The sequence below is a fragment of the Piliocolobus tephrosceles genome, chromosome 13 (assembly GCF_002776525.5).
Source record: "Piliocolobus tephrosceles isolate RC106 chromosome 13, ASM277652v3, whole genome shotgun sequence".
Lineage (NCBI taxonomy): Eukaryota > Metazoa > Chordata > Mammalia > Primates > Cercopithecidae > Piliocolobus > Piliocolobus tephrosceles.
The window spans coordinates 56380664-56401643 of NC_045446.1; the positions used below are offsets into that span (position 1 = coordinate 56380664).

Sequence of the window (20980 nt, forward strand, 5' to 3'; positions counted from 1 at the left end):
CTATTATTCTTTTAAGCAAGCTTGTCCAACTCACAGCCCAGCACAAATTCATAAACTGTCTTAAAACGTTATGAGACTTATTTTTTTTTCTTTTTTTTTTTTGGCTCTTCAGCTGTTGTTAGTGTTAGTGTATTTTATGTGTGGCCCAAGACAATTCTTCCAATGTGGCCCAGGAAAGCCAAGAGATTGGACACCTCTGCTTTAGGGGATTATAAAAATTACTTAAGGGTGGAGGTAATATGTGATCTGGCTTTTTAAAAACTGGGTAAAAATAGAAATTAATGTAGGAGTCCGGGTAAGGAAGGTAAGAGAATTCTAGATAGAAATAACTTTTCAAAGGCATAAAGATAGAAGAAATATGAAGTATATTCAGAGAATAATTTGTAGTTCCTTTTTTTTCTATAACCATAGAAGGCATATAGGACAGTAGTGGGAAATTATGTTGAAAAGGAAGGTTAGAGCTATTTTGCTGTAGACCCTAAGACTTTACATTTGATTCATTTGGCAATGACTTACTACTAAAAGGCATTCAAGTGCCATGATCACTGCTGTGCTTGTGTGAGTTTTCTCTTTTGTCCCTCTCACCCTTGGAGCGTTATGTGAATGGACTTGGATGAAGTCTGTGGGCTAGAGATAGTGATTAGATTCTGAGGGAAGAACTCTTATTCGAATGGAGTATCTTGCCTGAGGTAGTTTGAATCTCAGTTGAATCTAGGAAGAGCCCTAGGAATAAATTGGAGTTGAAGGTCTTGAGGGAACCCATATACACAGGTCGTGGCTAAAGGGTGGAACGAAGCAGGATCTTAATGAGGAGGTGAACCAAGAGTCGGGAGTTAAATAGAAACGATGAGTATTGGAACAGGTTGGCAACAAGTAGCCAAGTGTCTGAGACTCTATCAGTTAGTGGGTTGGTGGATACATTGTTGGCCAGGACAGACAGAACTTCAGGAAGAGTTATCTGGCAACAGTGTGTGATAAACGTTGTCATGGTGGCAAGCAGAAACCAGAGAATTGAAGTGGACTGGGAAGAGATAACAAAGACTGGAACTAGGGCAGTGAGTGGGAACAGAGAAGAGGGGAGAAAGAAGTCCTAAGAAAGAAAACATAATTTTGTAACTAAGTAGACGTGTTAGGTAAGAGAGTAAAAGCAATCAAAACTGCTTCTTAGGTGACTAGGAAAATAGTATGAGAAAAAATAAAGTCTAGAAGTGCTGGTTTTGTAGATTGGAATAAGAATGAAGTGTTTTTGGAACAATCTGTTCAAACCTTTATGTTTAAATTATAACAAAAAAGAATTTTGAAAAATGACGAGTCTCCTCAGATATTTTTAGGTTGAACTTTAAAAATTTCACCATAAATATAATTAATTTGCAAGGGATATAATTTCTCATATAAACATTTGTAATGAAAAATAAAGCTAATATCAGTTTTTACTCATATGGGACATCCATCTCATTCATTTTTAGATGTTTATGAACAAGTTCTTTAACAGAAACTAGGTTATTCATTCTTCTCTTTGAATTTGTGTTTCTATTCTACTTCTTCCACAGAACTTTATCCTAATGTAGTAATAATTTTGCTTGAATGGATTTTATTAATCACCTATAATTTGTCTCATTTTACAAAAAATTTCAAATTTATATTTAAATTTTTGTTTTTGTTTCCTGGGACTCTAAGGCTCTATAATTTCTAAAAATTATTTAAGAATGACTTTTCATTATGATTATTATCAGTAGTATATAATCAATCAAGAGAACATGATTTTATTTTTTTAGAATTATTAAACTAACAATATTATATTGGAAATGCTTTAGTGGATGGATAGGGCTGCTTTCCCTCCCAATTAGTTCATGCATACATGATCGAATATTTTTATTGTTAGAATGAGACAACGTTCAGCAATATTGTGTTGTTGTTTTTAGTTTTTATAGACACTAAGAACCTTATATAAATAAGTGGATAGGAACGAAAGGACTTTTGACATAGTAGTGTCATGCAGTTGATCACAGCTGTTTATGTTTCAAGACCACTCAGTGAAGGGCCTGCTAGAGGAGATTCTGGTTCCTGCCAAGATACTATGTCTTCTCTGAAGATTAAACCTGAAGTAACTTTAGAGAGAAACCTTATGATACCAGGATTCAGAGAAGAGTGAGAAATCCCTGGGAAGATAAAGGGATAGCTTGAGCTGGTGTGGATAGTGGGTAAGGCTGCAGCCAAGGGAGGGAATTAAAATGGAAACACAAAACAACCCAGTTTCCCCTTTTGCCTGTCATCACTTGCTTTGGGACACCGATGCTTATCTCCTCACAAGGGTCTGAAGTAATAAAATCAGAGCAGCACTGAAGCCCTACTTGAATGAGAAGCCAAGGAAAATGGGTAGGAATTAACTTGTTGTAGGCATTGACTTCTTACCTCTTGGCCTCCAAACTCTAGGACTGCTGGGTGATGCTTTTGGTGTACTTTAGGAGTGCCTTCTCGGATTATTTCTCCTGGCGGGAAGAGGTGGGCATGTGTGAAACCCTGAACTGAGGAGTTGCTTAGTGGGGCAGGTTTTTGGTGTCTAGGATTCTTCCCCATACTCTTCCTTGATCTCCCGAGGCCAAGGGCCAGGACTGGCTCTAGATCCATGCCTTGTCTTCTGGGGTGCCAATGCTTCCCAGGAAACAAGCTCAGAGGCCAAGTTTCAAATACCATTAGAAGAGAGTTTAGAATACACAGTCCTAGAATTTAAAAATTAACAAAGTGAACATACTAAGAGAGATAAGGGAAGATGTTGATAATATGAAGCACGAATAAGAAATAAAAACAGAATCAAGTAGGTATGAAAAATATAATAGTTGAAATATAGAATGCAGTGATATAGGATACATAGTAGATACAGCTAAAGAATGAATTTTAAAACTAGATCATCAGATTGTAGAACTTTATACAGAAGGAAGCAGGAGAGGATAAACAAATTGAAAATAGAAAAGATATATGGGGTTAAAAGTAAAAGTGCCAAAATCTATCTAATAGGATTCTCAGAGAAAAAATAAAAAGAGGGAGGAGGAAATCTTTTAAGAAATAATGGGGATAAACTCATCAGAATTAAAGAAAGAACTTAGCTTTAAAGAAATGATAGACTACCCAATAAGAGAGAAGAAAAAAACTGACAAATAGACATAATGAAATTTTAAAACATCAAAAAGAAAAATTCTAAAAGCTCCCAGAGAGAATGAGCAAATCATATAAAAAAGAACAACAATCACATTGACATCCTACTTTTCAGCAGCAACATTGGATGCAAGAATAACTGGAGTAATATGTTAAATGTATTAAGGGAAAAAGACCTTTCAAGTTAAAATTTTATATCCATTCAAATTGTTATTCATATGAAAGGGAATGATTAAGATATTTTCAAATATGCAAGAGCTCAGAGGGTTTGCCACAAGAGTCCTACAGTTAAAACACATGGTAGAAGTACTTACAGAGGAGCAAAAACAAATCCAGGAGATGCCACAAGAGCCGTGTGCAGCAAGAGTCTTTAAATATCTCGGTAGAGTTTGCCGGTATCAAAAAATACAAAAACAACACAAAACCAAAGAAGAGAAAACATAATCATAATAACCCAGAATTAAAATTCATGATAATATCCACATGATGAGCACTGGGAAGGGGGCAAGGGCATAGGAGCAGCACATGAAAGTGTGCTAAAGGAGAATATGGAGGCATCAGGTTTTTAAAGTAGGAAGGAATGAAAAACATATAAAGAGTGGGAGAAACTGAAATAAAAATGATACGGAAGGGGGCAGGGACTGAAAATTAATGCTATCTAACTTAACATTCCAGAATTTTAACAGAATAAACCCAAATAAAGTAGTAGGAAAGATAAAACTAAGAGTAAAAATCAACTAAATAGAACACAAAGATAAAATAGAAAAGATCAACAAGGTCAGTATTTGGTTCCTGGAAAAAACCAACAAAATAAATACATCTTCGGCAAAATTAAGAAAGAAATAGAGAAAGCAGGCTGGGCATGGTGGTTCACACCTATAATCCCAGCACTTTGGGAGGCCAAGGTGGGTAGAGGAGGGCATGGTCCCTGGCTAGGGCTCCACCCCCAGGCATGTTCCCACAGACCTAGGTGAGGACAGGCATTTCTCTCTTCCTGCCTAAATGTTGCATTTTCCAAGACCACCCTGGCCTGCCATGCCCCCATCCTGGGCCTATAAAAACCCCAAGACCCTAGCAGGCAGACGCACAAGCAGCTTGACATGGAGAGTCACACCGCGGCACAGAGCCAGTAGGCCTGCAATCCATCCACCAGCAGGACAATATGGGGTTTGGCTGGGGCCGTTGGAGGAGAGCCCAGGCTGCTGAGCTGCCTGACTCCAGGGGAAAACCACCTTCCCACTCCATCTCCCTTCTGGCTCCACATCCATCTGCTGAGAACCTCCACTCAATAAAACCTTGCACTCATTCTCCGAGCCCTCGTGTGATCAGATTCTTCTAGTACACCAAAGCAAGAAACCTTGGAATGCAGAAGGCCCTCTGTCCTTGCAATAAGGCAAGGGGTCTAATTGAACCGATTAACACAAGCCACCTATGGACAGCTAAACTAAAAGAACACCCTGTAACACACACCCACTGGGACTTCAGGAGCTGTAAACATTCACCGCTAGATGCTGCCCTGGGGTTGGAGCCCCACATCTGCCCATCTGCATGCTCCTTCTAGAGGTTTGAGCAGCGGGACACAGAAGAAGTGAGCCACACCCCCACTGCATGCCCTGCAAAGGGGCTGAGGGAACTTTTCCCATTTCAATAACAGGCTTAGATGGGAGAAACAAGTCCAAATACAGAAATAATTACAAGTACATTGGTTAAAAATACCTGTTTAAAGGTATATTGTCTATTGAATTTTTTAAAAATCTAGCTCTCTACTATTTATAAGAAGCATATTTGAAGCATAAAGATATGGAAATACTGAAACACAAAGAATGGAAAAGGACATATCAGGGAAACACCACAAAGAAAACCTGTATAATGGAATTAATACCAATTAAATATACCTTAACATAAACAAATCATCGTTAAGGGATAAAGAAGGTCACTTTATAATGATTAAAGATTCAACTCAAAAAGATTATATAGTAATTTTAATAATGTATGCAACTAATAAAATAACCTTAAATATATATCAAAAATTGACAACATTGCATGGAGAAATTGGCAAATCCATTATAGTAGGAGATTGTAATGCACTTCTCTCAATTACTGATATATGAAACAAAGAAAAAATATATGGATGATTTTAACAATACAACAAGCTTGTTCTAGTAGACACATACACAGTTCTCTAATTAGAGAATGTACATGTTCTCAAGCACATGTGGAATATTTACTAAAATTGATCTTGTCCTAGGCCATGAAGCAAGGAAGCCTTGATAAAGTTAACAGAGATCATATTCTCTAATAATACACAGTTAAAAGTCAGCAAACAACAAGATTAAATATCTGCATATACCTGGAAAATAAATCACATTGCATCTGAACAACTCATAAGTCAACGAATAAACCCTAATAAGAAAAAATTTAAATTCCTAGAACTGAATGATAATGAAAATACAACATACCAAAGTTTGGAGGATACAACAAACATGTACTTCAGTAGAAGTTTAATATTTATATTAGAAAAAGAGAAATACAGAAAATTAATGATATCTAACTAAAAATTTCAGAATTTTAACAGAGTAAAACCAAATAAAGTAGTGGGAAAGATCAAACTAAGAGCAAAAATCAACTAAATAGAACACAAAGGTAGAATAGAAAAGATCAACAAGGTCAATATTTGGTTCTTTGAAAAAAAAACAAAATAAATAAATATTTGGCGAAATTAAGAAAGAAATAGAGAAAACAGGCTGGGCATGGTGGCTCATGCCTATAATCCCAGCACTTTGGGAGGCCAAGGCAGGTAGATTGCTTGAGTCCAGGAGTTTGAGACAAGCCTATACAACATAGTGAGACCCCGTCCCTACAAAAAATTTTAAAAATCAGCCAGGCATGGTGGCCCGTGCCTGGCTGATTTTTAGTAGTGTTCCCAGCTATTTGAAAGGCTGAGGTGGGAGGATTACCTGAGTCTAGGAGAGTGGAGGCTGCAGTGATTCGTGACTGCATTACTGCACTCCAGCCTGGGTGAAAGTGTAAAACCCTGTCTGAAAAAAAGAAAAGAGAGAAAAAATCTTACATATGGAAGAGGGACTATAGCCATAGATAAAGGAGAGATTAGAAAGATAAGAGAATCCTACTAGGTAATACTACTAGGTGTATGTGAATACTTCTGCAAACTCAGTCAAAATGAAAACAATTCTTTTCCTAGAAAAATATAGTTATACAAGACAGTCTTAATAGAAAACTTGAATCGTCTTGTGATTATTAAAGAAATTGAAGCAATAGTTCAAAGTCTTCTACAAGCAAAACACCAGGCCCAAATGACTTTAGAATTCTACCATACTTTCATCTTAAACTTATAACTCTTCTTCTACCCCTCAAAAGAGAAAAAAATTTCTAATTTATCCTAAGACTATACCTTCTAAACTGCAGGGTACAAAACTAGTCCAAGACATTATGACAAAGGAAAACTATCTATTTCATTTACTAATATAGATATAAAACCTTAGACATACTATTAGCAAGTTGGATGCAGCTGTTTATATTAACAGGTAATATATCTTGGCCAACTTGAGTATCCCCAACAATACAATGATGAATTAATTTCAGAATCTGTAAGTATAAATCCCCACATTAATATATTAAAGGAAAAAATCATATCATGTCAGAGAAATAATTTGTAATAAGACTCAATATATATTCATAATTAAAAAGAAAAGGAAACTTCCTTAACCTGATCTACAGAAAATATCATTCTGAATAGGAAATGTGAGAAGAATTTCCTTTAAAATAGAGAATAGTCAAGAAAGTCAGCTTTTTTTTCCTCTAACATTGTTGATTTTAGTCAACTTAAGACTAAGGTGAGACTTGAAAAGCAGAAATAAGATTTATTATTTATAGTAATCTACAAATAAGTTATTAGAAATAATAGGAGAGCTGAGCAAGGTAGCTGGATTTAAGATTAATATACAAAAGTCAAGTGCACTTCTATTCATTAGCAACTAAATAGAAAATGTAATAAAAATGAAAAAATCATGTAAAATAGTAGCAAAGAATATAAAGTGTCTAAGAATAAATATGACATAAGGAGGACATTTATAAGACCTCCTTGGGGAAAGTTACAACATTTTATTGAAAAACACTGAAGAATACATAAATATAAAGATACATCACAATCATGTGTCAAGAGACTTAATATCAAAAATTAATTTTTCCCATATTGATATACATATTCAGTGCAAATACAATAAAAATTTCACAAGCTTTCCTGGCTATAAAATGTATATGAAAGACTAAAGGATCAAAAATAGCCAAGAAATTTCAAATGTCTTGCTCTACCAGCTATTAAGACTTACAAGGCTATGTTAATTAGGGCAGTATGATTATTGACAAACAGAATAAAACAGAATACAGAAACATATCCAGGTGTATCTGGAACTTTTTCTGACAGTGGTTGTATGAAATATGAGAGGAGAGAAAGGAGGGACTATTCAGTAAATGGAGCTGGAATCAAGAGTTCTCCATATGGAAAAAGTAAAGTTGAATTTCTATTTCACACCACAGGCAAAAATTAACTCCAAAGGAATCAGGGACTTCTAGTAAAAAGCAAAATGTTGAAACTCTAAGCGGAAATACAGGTGAATATATTCTGCATCTTAGGGTGTGTATGAAAGGATTTTATAAGCAACATAACCAGAGGCACTAACATAAAAGAACTGATGGATTAGCTTCTCTATGTTAAGAACTCTTGTTCATAAAACAACACCAGAGGGAAAGTTGATAAGCTATAAACTGGGAAAAGGCTTTTGTACTGCAAATAAGCAAAAAAGGAATAATATGAAATTTGGATAACTCACAATCAATACAAAAGGGACAAACACAACCTAGTATAAAGTGGTCAAAGACCGACCTAGATATTTCACAAAAAAGGACACATTTGGCTAATGAACATGTGATGAGATGTTCAATGTCATTAGAAATCAGGGAAATACAAATAAAGACTTCACTGAGAGAGAAACCAAAAAATAAGAAGTCTGATAATACCAGGTATTGGAAAAGATGTGGATAAAGAGTGTCTGTTAATTATTGCTGGTGAGACTATTTGGCACAACTACTTTGGCAAAAAGGTCTGGCATTATATTGTAAAGTTAACCATTCCCATATCCTACAACCAAGGAATTTCACTTCTATACCCAAGAGTAAGTCTTGCTCATATATACCAGAGACAGACACAATAATATTTATAGGAATGTATAACGGAACAAGCCCCAAAATCAACCAAAAGGCCCTTTAATTCAAGAATGACTACATTGCAATATAGTCCAACAATACAAAATATTGAGAGTAGTGAAAATGATTACACATCTCTATGAAGCCATGAAATGTTATTTTTAATTCAATCATAATTTTATGAAGACATAAATTACTTACTGTAAAACACACAGATTTTAAAATGATAGCCTGGTGAATTTTTATACATGTATATATTTGTGTAACTACCACCTAGAACAATATACAGAACATTTCTGTCCCCCCTAGAGAGTTTCCTTGTTCCCTTTTCTTGTCAGTAACTCTCCTTACCCTCCTCCCAGAGGTAACTACTATTCTGATTTCTTTCACCATCAATCAGTTTTATCTTTTGATGATCTTTAAATAAATGGCATTTATAATATGTGCTGTTTTGTGACTTATTTCACTTAATTCATGTCTGTGAAATTTAGGTGGTTGTGTGAAGAGTGGGTTTTCAATGTTGTATTTCCTTGTATGAATAGAGCAGATTCATTTTTCAAATTTTCCTGTTGGACATTTGGGTGTTTCTGGTTTTTATCAGAATAAAGTTGTTATGAACATTCTCATACAGATCTCTTTGTGGACATGTGCACTCATTTCTATTAAGAATAATATATCTAGGAGTGAAATGGCTGTGTGATACAGTAGACCTATATTTAACTTAATTAGAAATTGCCAAAAAGTTTTCCAAAGTGATTGTACCTTTCATTAGCAATGTGTAAGAGTTCTAGTTTTGATCCCCATCCCCTCTAATGTTTGTTATTGGTACATTTTAAATTTAGATACTCTAGTAGACATGTGATAGTATCTTATTGTGGTTTTAATTTGCACTTCCTAAACAACAGATGAAGTTGGTCACCTTTATTTATACTTACAGACTTTTGGATTTCCTCTTTCGTGAAATGCCTGTTTCAAATCATTTCCCAACTTTTAAATTTGGTTTAATATATTTTTCTTATTGATTTGTAGAAATATTTTATATATTCTGGATATGAGCCTTTTGTCATTTGTGTGTATATATATGTATCATATTAATGTATAAATATGTCATTTATATATAAGTATATGATGTATACATTTACACACAAATCCATACATGTACATATGTATGTGTATGTATATAATTTTTTCCAATCTATTGCTTACCTTTTTCAGTTTCTTAATGATGTCTTTTGATGAACAGTTTTTAACTTTGATGAAATTCAATTTATCATTTTTTCTTTTATGCTTAATATTTTTGTGTCCTGCCCAGTAATTATTTGCCTGCCCCAAGGTTGCGAAGATCATCACCTATTTTTCCTGCATTAAAGTCTTTGTTAAATCATGAATTGATTTTTATGTATGGCATATGCAAATCAATAAATGTGATATATCACATAAACACAATTAAGAACAACAAACATGATCATCTCAATACACACAGAAAAAGCATTTAATAAACTTCAGCATCCCTTCATAATAAAAATTCTGAACAAATTAGGCATAAAAGGAACATACCTCAAAATAATACAAGGAATATGTGACAAACCCACAGTCAACATCATATTGAATGGGGAGAAATTGAAAGCATTCCCTGTAAGAACCGGAGCAAGGCAAGGTTGCCCACTTGCACCACTCCTTTCAACATAGTACTCAAGCTGTAGCCAAAGCAATCAGGCAAAAGAAAGAAAGAAAAGGCATCCAATTTGGGAAAGAGGAAGTCAGATTATTTCTGTTCACTGATGATATGGTCTTGTATCTAGAAAAACCTCAAGACTCCACCAAAAAATCCTCTTAAATTTGATAAATGAGTTCAGTAAAGTTTAAGGATACAAAATAAATGTACAAAATTAGTAGTGTTTCTGTACATCAGTAACAATCCAGCTGAAAACCAAATCAAGAAGGCAATACCATTTATAATAGCTACAAAAACATAAAACACCTAGGAATGAATTTAATCACAGAGGTGATCTCCAACAAGGAAAACTACAAGACACTGATGAAAGAAATTATGGATGACACAAACCAGTGGAAAAAATCCTGTGCTCATGGTTTTGAAGAATAATATTGTTAAAATGACTATACTGCCCAAAGAAATCTGCAGATTCAGTGCAATCCCTATCAAAGTACCACTGTCATTTTTCACAGAATTAAAATGCTCAACATCACTAATTATCAGAGAAATGGAAATTTAAACCACAATAAGACACTGTCTTACGCCATTCAGAATGGGTATTATTAAAAAGACAAAAAATAAAAGATGTTGGTGAGGATATAGAGAAAAGGGAACTCATACACTGTTGGTGGGAAGAAAATTAGTACAACCTCTGTGGAAAAGAGTATGGCTATTTCTCAAAGAACTAAAAATAGAACTAGCATTAAATCAAGCAGTCCCACCACTAAGTATCTACCCAAAGTAAAGTAAGTCATTATATATTATAAAAAGATACCTACACCCATATGTTCACCACGGCACTATTCACAGTAGCAGAGATATGGAATCAACCAAAGTGTTCATCAGTGGATGATTGGATAAAGAAAATGTGGCATATATACACAATGAAATACTAATCAGCCATAAAAAAAAATGAAACCATGTCTTTTGCAGTAATGTGGATGGAACTGGAGACCATTTTCTTAGATGAAACAAGTTAGACACAAACAGATACTACATATTCTCACATATAAGTGGGAGCTAAATAGTGTGTACACATAGACATAGAGTGGAATGGTAGACAATGGAGACTTGGAAGGGTGAGAAAGTAGAAGGGAGTGGGTGATAAGAAATTATTTAATAGGGACAATGTACATTATTTAGGTGATGGTTACATTAAAAGACCTCACTTCACCACTGTGCAATGTATGCATGTAACAAAATTACACTTGTACTCTATAAATGTAGATAAATTTTAAAAAGGGCAGCAGGGTGGCTCACACCTGTAATCCCAGCACTTTGGGAGGCCTAAGCAAGACAGTCACTTAAGCCCCAAAGTTCAAGACCAGCCTGGACAACATAACAAGACCTCATCTCTATAGTTAGAAAAAAAAAAATAGCCAGGTGTGGTGGTGGTGCACATGTAGACTATAGTCTCAGCTATTTGGGAGATTGAGGTGGGAGGATCATTTTAGCCCAGGAGATTGAGGCCACAGTGAACCATGATTGTGCTACTGCACTCTAGCCTGGGCAACACAGCAAGAACAATTTCAATTATATATATATATATATTTGAAATCTGTATATAAAATATATGTTTATACAATTAAAAAAACATGTAAGCATGATTTCTTAAAATACTTTTAAAATATATGATGTAATATGGGAGTAAATATTCATTTGTTTCCCTCTCAACAATGTCCAAGTGGTCTCAGCAATGTGATTTTGAGTGGGAAAAAGTAAGTCCCAAGGAATGAAACCCTTTTTATCAAGTTAAAACAGCTAAAACAAAAAATATTCCCCCCCACTTTTTTTTTTTTTGTCCAGACAGGGCCTTGCCCTGTTACCCAGGCTGGCATGCCCACTCTAGCCTCTAACTCCTGGGCTCAAGTGATCCTTCTGCCTTAGCCTCCTGAGTAGCTGAGATTACAGGCATGCACCATCATGTCCAGCTAATTAAAAAAAATATTTTTGTAAAGTAGGGGTATCCCTATATTGCCCAGGCTGATCTCAAACTCCTGAGCTCAAGTGATCCTCTGGCCTCATCCTCCCAAAGTGCTAGGATTACTAGTTTGAACCACCTCACCTGGTCAATATTCCTTTTTGAATACACATGGTTGTGATAAAATACATATATAAAACGAAAGCAAAGGAATGTTAATCACAAGATTTTTGATAGCAGTCACCTCAGGTGATGGGAAGCAGGAAGACAAGATGGAGGAAAACTAGGTGTATGGATGCAAGTTATTGTTTGTTTTCTAGTTTTATTGTTTTGTAGTTGTGTGGTTTAGAATACACTAAGTAGAAGGCTCAGCTATACCTCTCACTAGAAATTCTTGGCAGGCAGTTGGAAATGCACTTCTGGAATAAGGGTAAATTCATTAATTTCTCAAACCATTTTCTCCTGAAGAATAGGAATATTAATACCAAAGCCTTATCTACCACATAGTTACTATACTTCTGGAAAAAAAATCACTGAGGTGATTTTGTTAGGAAAAACATGAAAGTGGTACACAGTTGACTGCTTTACTTATTATCTTGATATTCTGCTCCCTTGGACTCATTGAAACACTTCAGGACAGTTTGGTGATTTTATTGGCTGCTTTCAGTCCTCTTTGGGTATCTAAAACTTACATTATATCTTTTCTTACTATAATTTACATTGATTATTAGTCATGTAAATGTAAAAGGTAATATAGTCAAGGCTGGGCACAGTGGCTCACACCTGTAATCTCAGCACTTTGGGAGGCTGAGGCAGAGGAATCACTAGAATTCAGGAGTTCAACACCAGCTTGGGCAACATAGTGAGACTCCTCTACAACAACAAAAAATAACAATAAAATAAATTAAGGTAATAATTGAGATTATCCATGGTTAAGTGAGTAAACAAAATGGGAAAAATAACTTGCTTTCTCCTCCCATTCTCTCATTCCCTCTCACTAAAGATAACCATCATTAAGTCATTTACATATGCTTTAAAAAACATTCTATACATTTTTATTAGATGCTTTACACAAATGGGTTCATATTATGCAACTATTTTCACTTAATATATAGGGAAGATTTTCTTAAAAATATAGAAAAACATTACATGCTCATGGATTGGAAGAAACGGTATCATTAAAATGACCATACTGCCCAAAGCAATTTACAGATTTACACTATTCCTATCAAATTACCAATGAAATTCTTCGCAGAACTAGAAAAATCTATTTTAAAGTTCATATGGAACAAAAAGAGAGCCCAAATAGCCAAAGCAATCTGAAGCAAAAAGAACAAAGCTGGAGGCATCATGCTACCCAACTTCAAACTATACTACAGGGCTACAGTAACCAAAACAACATGGTATGGGTACAAGAACAGACACATAGACCAATGGAACAGAATAGAGAGCCCAGAAATAAGGCCTCACACCTGTGACCATCTGAACTTCAACAAAGCTGACAAAACCAAGCAATGGGGAAAGGATTTTCTATTCAATAAATGGTGCTGGGATAACTGGCTAGCCATATGCAGAAGATTGAAACTGGACCCCTTTCTTACACCATGTACAAAAGTGAGGTCAAGGTGGATTAAATACTTCAATGTAAAACCCAAAACTATAAAAACCCTGGAAGACAATCAAGGCAATACCATCCTGGACATAAGTACCAGCAAAGATTTCATGAGGAAGATGACGAAAGCAATCACAACAAAAGCAAAAAAATGACCAGTGGGATTTAATTAAACTAAAGAGCTTCTCTATAGTACAAGAAACTATCAACAGAGGAAACAGCCCACAGAATGGGAGAAAATATTTGCAAACGATGCCTCTGACAAAGGTCTAATATCCAGCGCCTAAAAGGAACTTAAATTCACAAGAAAAAAACAACCTCATTAAAAAGTGGGCAAAGGACATGAACAGACGCTTTTCAAGATTGGGCATATACGCAGTCAACAAGCATATGAAAAAAGTTCAATATCACTGATCATTAGAGAAATTCAAATCAAGACCACAATGAGATACCAGCTCATACCAGTCAGAATGGCTATTACCAAAAAGTAAAAAAATAACAAATGCTGGTGAGGTTGTGGAGAAAAGGGAACACTTATACATTGTTGGTGGAGTGTAAATTATTAATTGTTCAACCATTGTGGGAAGCAGTGTGGCGATTCCTCAAAGAGCTAAAAACAGAACTACCATTTATCTCAGCAATCCCATTACTGGGTATATACCCAGAGGAATATAAATCAGTCTTCCATAAACACGTATGCACATGAATGTTCATTGTAGCGCTATTCACAGTATCATAGACATGGAATCAGTCTAAATGCCTATAAATGACAGATTGGATAAAGAAAATGTGGTACATATACACCATGGAATTCTATGCAGCCATAAAAAAGAATAAGATCATGTCTTTTGTGGGAACATGGCTGGAACTAGAGGCTGTTGTCGTCAACAAACTAACGTGGGAACAGAAAACCAAATAGCACATGTTCTCACTTACAAGTGGGAGCTAAATGATGAGAACTCATGAATACAAAGAGGGGAACAACAGACACTGGGACTACTTGAGGGTGGGAGGAGGGAGAGGACCGGAAAAAAATAACTGTTGGATAGTAGGCTTAGTAACTAGGTGAAAAAGTAATCTGTACAACAAACCCCAGTGACATGAGTTTGCGTATATAAGAAACCTGCTCATGTACCCATGAACCTAAAAAAAGTTAAAAATTAAAAAAACAAATTAAAAACCAACATTGTATTCCAAACTATAAATTATTTTGTAAATAGTCCCTGTGAATATTTAAATTGTTTCAGATCTTTTCTATTACATCAGTAGTACAACAGATGTTCTTGTAAATATGTGTTTGCATACTGTGCCAGTTTATATAAGATACATTTTTAACAGTGGAATTACTGGCCAGAGAGAATGTGCATTTTACATTTTGATCAATTATTGCTAATTTACCTTCTCATAAAAAGCAAGTAAGTGAGAGTGCTTGTTCCCCCACACCCTCACCCACACAGGGAATATCAAACTTAAATTTTTGTCTATTAGGTGAAAATTGGCACCACATTGTTTTGACTTGGATTTTATTTTGTGAAGTTGGCCATTCTTTTATATGTTTTTAAATAAAGTGTTCCATTTTTCTATTGAAAAAATTTACTCCTAGGAACATTACAAAATAAACTGTTCTAGCTCCTTGCAAAAACAGAGAATGGTGACTGCATGCTAAAGATCCAGAATGTTTCCTTTAGCTTTGCTGATTTGGGTTCATACCATCTCACCCCAGCTCATACATGTCATTCATTTGTTTATTTTAAAGTACTTATTAAGTACTTACTGTTTACAAAGCACTGATAGGCACTATCCCTTAAAAGGCAGTATTTCTTAGATGAGGAAATGTGATTGGGTCTCCATTATGGGCCTGTCTACTAAAGGATTAAATTCAAATCTTAGTATTCAACAGTTCTTCTCTTCCCTGAGTTTCATTTTTCTAGTTGTTCAATATTAAATGAATAGTCTCAACTATCTGTTGGTTAAGCAAGTGGAAATTTATCCAAAAGGCTGAGTCTCTACCTGTGATAGCTTCAGATCATCAAACTATTGCTACTGCTTTCTTGTCATTTGTTATTTTGTAATTGATGAGTTCAGTATTTGATCACCTAGATACAGCCAGTAAAAGGAGTTCAGAGGTTAGTGTTCTGATGGTGAGGTGACATATACATCTACAGTGTCTGCCCTAACAGTTCTACTCCAGTTTTGTTTGGTTGCTTCATTTGTAATTTCTGTTGAACTAGAAGGCTTATGATACATTGTTGTGGACCACTTATTATTGGTTAGTCCAAGTATCTGATACAATTTATCCTTCAACTGCTAGCAAGCAAGAAGTAGGTGGTATAGTAAGTTATCAGATGGACTCTAGACAACAGGGAAAGCCTGGACTCTATACCACCTAGTCCAGGCTTGATATTGCAAGTGAGTATAGGAGGCAAAGAGTTAAAAATTTCCACATAGGAAATAGGATAACACTCTTATTCTAGATCCTTTGCTTTTCTCCACAGTCTCTATAGAATGAGAAATAGGGTCATTTATTTAAGTACGAAGACAGTCTCCTTTAGACATGTAGAATATCAGCTACCAAGCTCTTGGGTCTATGTGTATGTGAACCAGGCATTTGAAAGATTGCTAGAGATGCAGATTCAAAATAATTTAGGCAATCCTTGCTTTGTACAGTAGTGTAGGACAGTAAAATGGTAGAGCAGGTTGAAACTGTGAAAAAAAATGATCTCAATAATCATTGTGAAAAGTTGTGATTGTTTCATGCCCTTTACATTTTTGTCAAAATATTAGTACCTCTCTGTTATTTATAAATATAGAGGGAAATGAGACAAAAGTAAAGCTGATGTTCATTTAGTACACTGTAATTTAGAATGTTAGAAATATTGAGAATTAAAGTGTCTTTTAAAATAAAATACTTAACATTCATTTAAATAGTACTTACCTTCTTCTTACCACATAACTTGTAAGACAGAGGGAGCATCTTTTTTGTGCCTTGGCAAATACTCTGTCGAACGGTGGTAGGGTCAGCATTCCCAGCCAGCGATTTCTTCTATTACTCCATTCATATTTTATTCAGTTTTCACTTTCAGCATTATCACTTTTATTTTCTTTGCTGCACTTTCATCTTTGTTGGCTAATTCCCTGGCAGAAAAGGAAGCAACACAACTACACACTTTGCTGTGTGTGGACTGAATAGCAGATGCCCAATGTCTAATCACCAATAGCCTTTGAGAGAAATGACAAAATTGGTCACTGATCATGATATGTGTTTGTTTGCTTTGTGGACTGAAGAACTAGCAGTGCAGTTTGAACTTTATGGAGTTATAGTTCATATACCACATTGACTGAAATTTAAACTCTGCTCTTGGGGGACTAATGCTGTTTAAGTAAATTATAACTGAAATTCAGGCATATCAGGACTGTGCAGAGCAAGAACTGCCTAAATAAATGAGCTGTCACATCATATTGGTTGCATACGAGTTCTGTAGTAATTATGATTTTGTTGGACATGATGATTTTGCAATGAAGTCACTCTTTTTAAGGCTTCTTAGAGGTGATTTACAGAATGTAAATGTTTGCTTTGGTATCTACATCGAGGTAAGCTAGATTATGCTGTGATAACAAATGACATCCAAATCTCAGTGCTGTTAGTACGTTCCATGGCCAATTGACTCGGGGGAGAGGAGGAGGTTCTGTTTCACTTTGTCCTTACTCAGGAACCCAAGCTGAGGGAGACTCCATCTCTATGCTTCTGTAATTACCAGTTCAGGAATTGGAAACATGATTAATTGCATACTATCTCTTTAAGTTTTCACCCAGAAGTGATACATACCGTTTCCAATCATGAATCACTGGCCAAAATAAGGCACATGGTCACGTCCCAAAGAGGATAGAGAAGTGAAATTCTACCATGAGCCTAGAAGGAAGAAATGTTGGGCAAGTAGCCTTAGTCACTACCACAGTTTCCAAAGACTTAACCTGGGGAGGGCTTTTCAGGGAGGAGCCACCGGGTACTGGGATTGCAGACTTAGATGTGTCAAATTGTCAGTTTCTGCTAGTGAAAGAATCAAGTTGAGGCAAAGTTGTATGTACTTGCATTCTAGGAGTCTGGTCACTGATTTTATGAAAATTAAGTTAGAGGTCAGGATGAGGCCAAGAAGTTGTAAGAGAGGAGAGATGGATCATAGGGACCAAGCAGAGCCCTGGAGAGCAGAACCCCTTCAGATGAGTGCTCTGAGACTATCTACCATTCTACATGATTTCAGCTCTTTAATGGTTACTGTCGCTGAGCCACTGTCTGTTTTCACTTGAGTTGACTACATAATTGGGAGTTCTGGGATACCTGACATAAATGAATCTTAAATTGAACCTTCAAGGAAATGTAGGCTCTTGCTATGGACTGGCAGGAAGAAATGGCAAGGGCATTCTAGGAGTAAGTAGGTAAGGGAGGAACAAGTGCAAAACCAGTGTGAGATGTAATGGGATGCTATGAACATGGTAGGAGTACTGAGCTTCTTAAAACGAGGGAACAGAGAAGAACCACAGAGAATTAATTGCATAGTGATCCTCATTTAGTTATTAGCATTCCACATTTAGTGTTTGTCTATGTCTTTAGCCACAAATACATTAAACTCAACAAGTCCTCAGCAGTGTATTCAGATGGGTACCCTTAAAATACCCTGTCTTATAGTTTTCTATGTCACTGATGCTAAACATTTCAATACATCCATATACCAGAGTAATTTAGAATCACTTCATAGCTGTGCCCACACCTGAATTTCTCATTTTAATCTAAATGTGATCCATTTTTTTGGTCTAAATTTTTTCTAACAGTATGAGATAAGAATAAAAATATTTAAGACACACCTAATCAAGCAGGAGCTATTTGAGCTTGCATTCATGTATTTCTCGGCACATTACATAGGGTATTCTATTTGGGAAAATACAGTTAATATAAAATGGTCAATTTTGGTATGTATCACCATATGCTGGGATAAGAACACTGTGCCAAGTCAGTTATAATCAAATGACCACATTATATTTAAATCTTCCAGACAGGTAAGGGATTTCAAATTAAGTATCTATATTCTTAGACATAGTGCTTGACTAGTTGACTGAATTTAGATTTTTTTTTTTTATTGCCTAGATATTTGGATGTTGTATAGACTTCTCCTTAGCACTGGACCCACTGGCCTTTGGGCAACTTCTTTAGTTCTTTCAACCTCCCTCTCAATTTTCTAAGAGCAGCACTATAGGGGGTATTTGGCTTCCAGGAAATTGCCCTGTGTAGTGTTCTTTGCACAAGCATGCTGCATTGTTCTTTCAAGCCTGAATATTTCCCCTCTTAACTTGGACATATTACAAGTGATATCATGCAACGGGTATGAGCCATGTCAGTATAGGGAGTGTACTCCAGTGGTCATCAGAAGTTTTCATATTTATTCAGCGTTATAATCTTTTCCATGTGACTGTTACTGAATTTAGGAGACTAAATGATGTAGGTATCGTCTCAATTATCTAAGCTGTTTATAACACCAAAAATTGATTGTCAATATTAGGGCAATAAACTTTCTTCCGTGAGACCAACCAATGTATTAGAGATGATGAAAGAATGGAAAAATAACCCAGAAAGTGATGAGGAAAACACAACAGAAGAGAAGAGTAATACATCCACTGAAGAAAAGTTGAAAAGTTACCAACTCTGGGGAAATGTCCGTGATGCCAATTACACTTCAGATGAAGAGGAGGAAAAACAGGTAGGAAGAATCATTGCTGCATTTCTCCAAAGTGTAAAATACCCTCGCCACACCTGGAACATTTTTTTGCAAATCTGTCTTTTTGTTGTTAGTTTGTAACAAAGGCCGAGCATTATATAGCAAGTAAAGTTCTGCTTTATAAGGCTAGCACGATTTAGTGATGTGGCCTACATGTTTATTTTAAGGTTGGTGATTATGTAGGGCAGGTGTCTGCAAACTTTTTCTATAAGGGAACAAATAGTAAATATTTTAGGCTTTGTGAGCCATAGTAGTCTCTGTCACAACTACTCATCTCTGACACTGTAGTGTGAAAACAGCCATAGACCACAAATGAATGAATGTGGCCATGTTCCAACTCAACTATTTTTCCCCCCAAAACAGATGGCATGCCAAATTTGGCCCAAGGATCAAAATTAATAATTTTTGTACTCTACCAGACTATAGAATTTGGAATGGGTCTATGTATTACATAGAAAATGATCATTATTACATTATTCAGTTATTTTTGTCTGAATTTATGGTAACAAAAACTTTTTATATAGGTTTATTATTTTACCTTATTAGTTCTGAATACAGTTTTATTCTTTTTAATGAATAGAATTGAATAACATTTTGATTGGTTCTAGATTGTGGTCTGTTAGCTGGATATCCTGACAAAGTTTACCCAAAGCTCCCCTTCCCTGCTTTCTTGTTTGTTTCTGCATTTGCAGAAAATTTCTCTGTATGTGTTTGTTCTCCTTCCCGTCTTGAAATCTAATTAACATATCTTAACTATTACTTAATAATTGAGCATCCTGCCAGCAGGGACTGTGTTCACCTCAGGGTAGCCAGACTTCTTGTGAGGAGTCGCTGGCTTCTGATTCTTTGATGCCTAGAATTAGGCAGAGTGCAGAGAGGGAGTGCCAGGGTAAATCCTGGACCAGACTCAGGGAGGTGCAGCATTGCTGGCCTACACCCCTCCCTGCCAAGAATCCTCTTAGTAACTTACAGAAAGGGACATGGTAGCATGATCTATTCATTGATTTTTATTTAGTGGTTGAGAACTTCATTACTTTATAGCAAATGTTTAGATAATAAGCATAACATAATGATTTAGGTATTTTGAGATGATAATATTTTTACCATAATGTAGACATAAGCTCATTGAATTCTTTTTCCTCTCTAGTGTGTTAACAACTCTTGCGATGCTTAGTTCTTGTGTGTATTTTACATTCTCCTTAAAAATAATATCATAAAATTCCATGTTTGCATTTCTTATTGAACATAGTTTGAAGATTTTTGTTGACTGACTTGGCATTTTATACACATATTCATACATATGCACATACCTACTTACACATGTACATGTATACTCACATATTCTTACACATATATATGTACATCTACATATACTCACATATGTATGATTATACACACATTTTGTGGCCTTGAGTTATATTTATCACTGCATCTAACATAAAATATGCTTGTGAACCAAGTGTCTTCCATTCCCTTTTCCATTGCCGTGTCACACTTTTCCCCTCCCACTCTTCCAGCCGCCCCTGCAAATCACAAATTAATGAAACTTACTATGTAAATCAACTAGGGAACAGAAGAATTGGAATTTG

The 20980-nt window shown here is 35.6% G+C and overlaps 1 protein-coding gene across 1 annotated transcript in view; it reads left to right on the top strand.

Moving 5' to 3' along the window:
- Positions 1 to 20980, top strand: part of STK33 (serine/threonine kinase 33) — a 217579-nt gene that overhangs the window by 183106 nt on the left and 13493 nt on the right. The window contains 1 exon segment of the mRNA XM_026454003.1: positions 19176 to 19373. Within this exon segment, the coding sequence (XP_026309788.1) occupies positions 19176 to 19373 (198 nt within the window).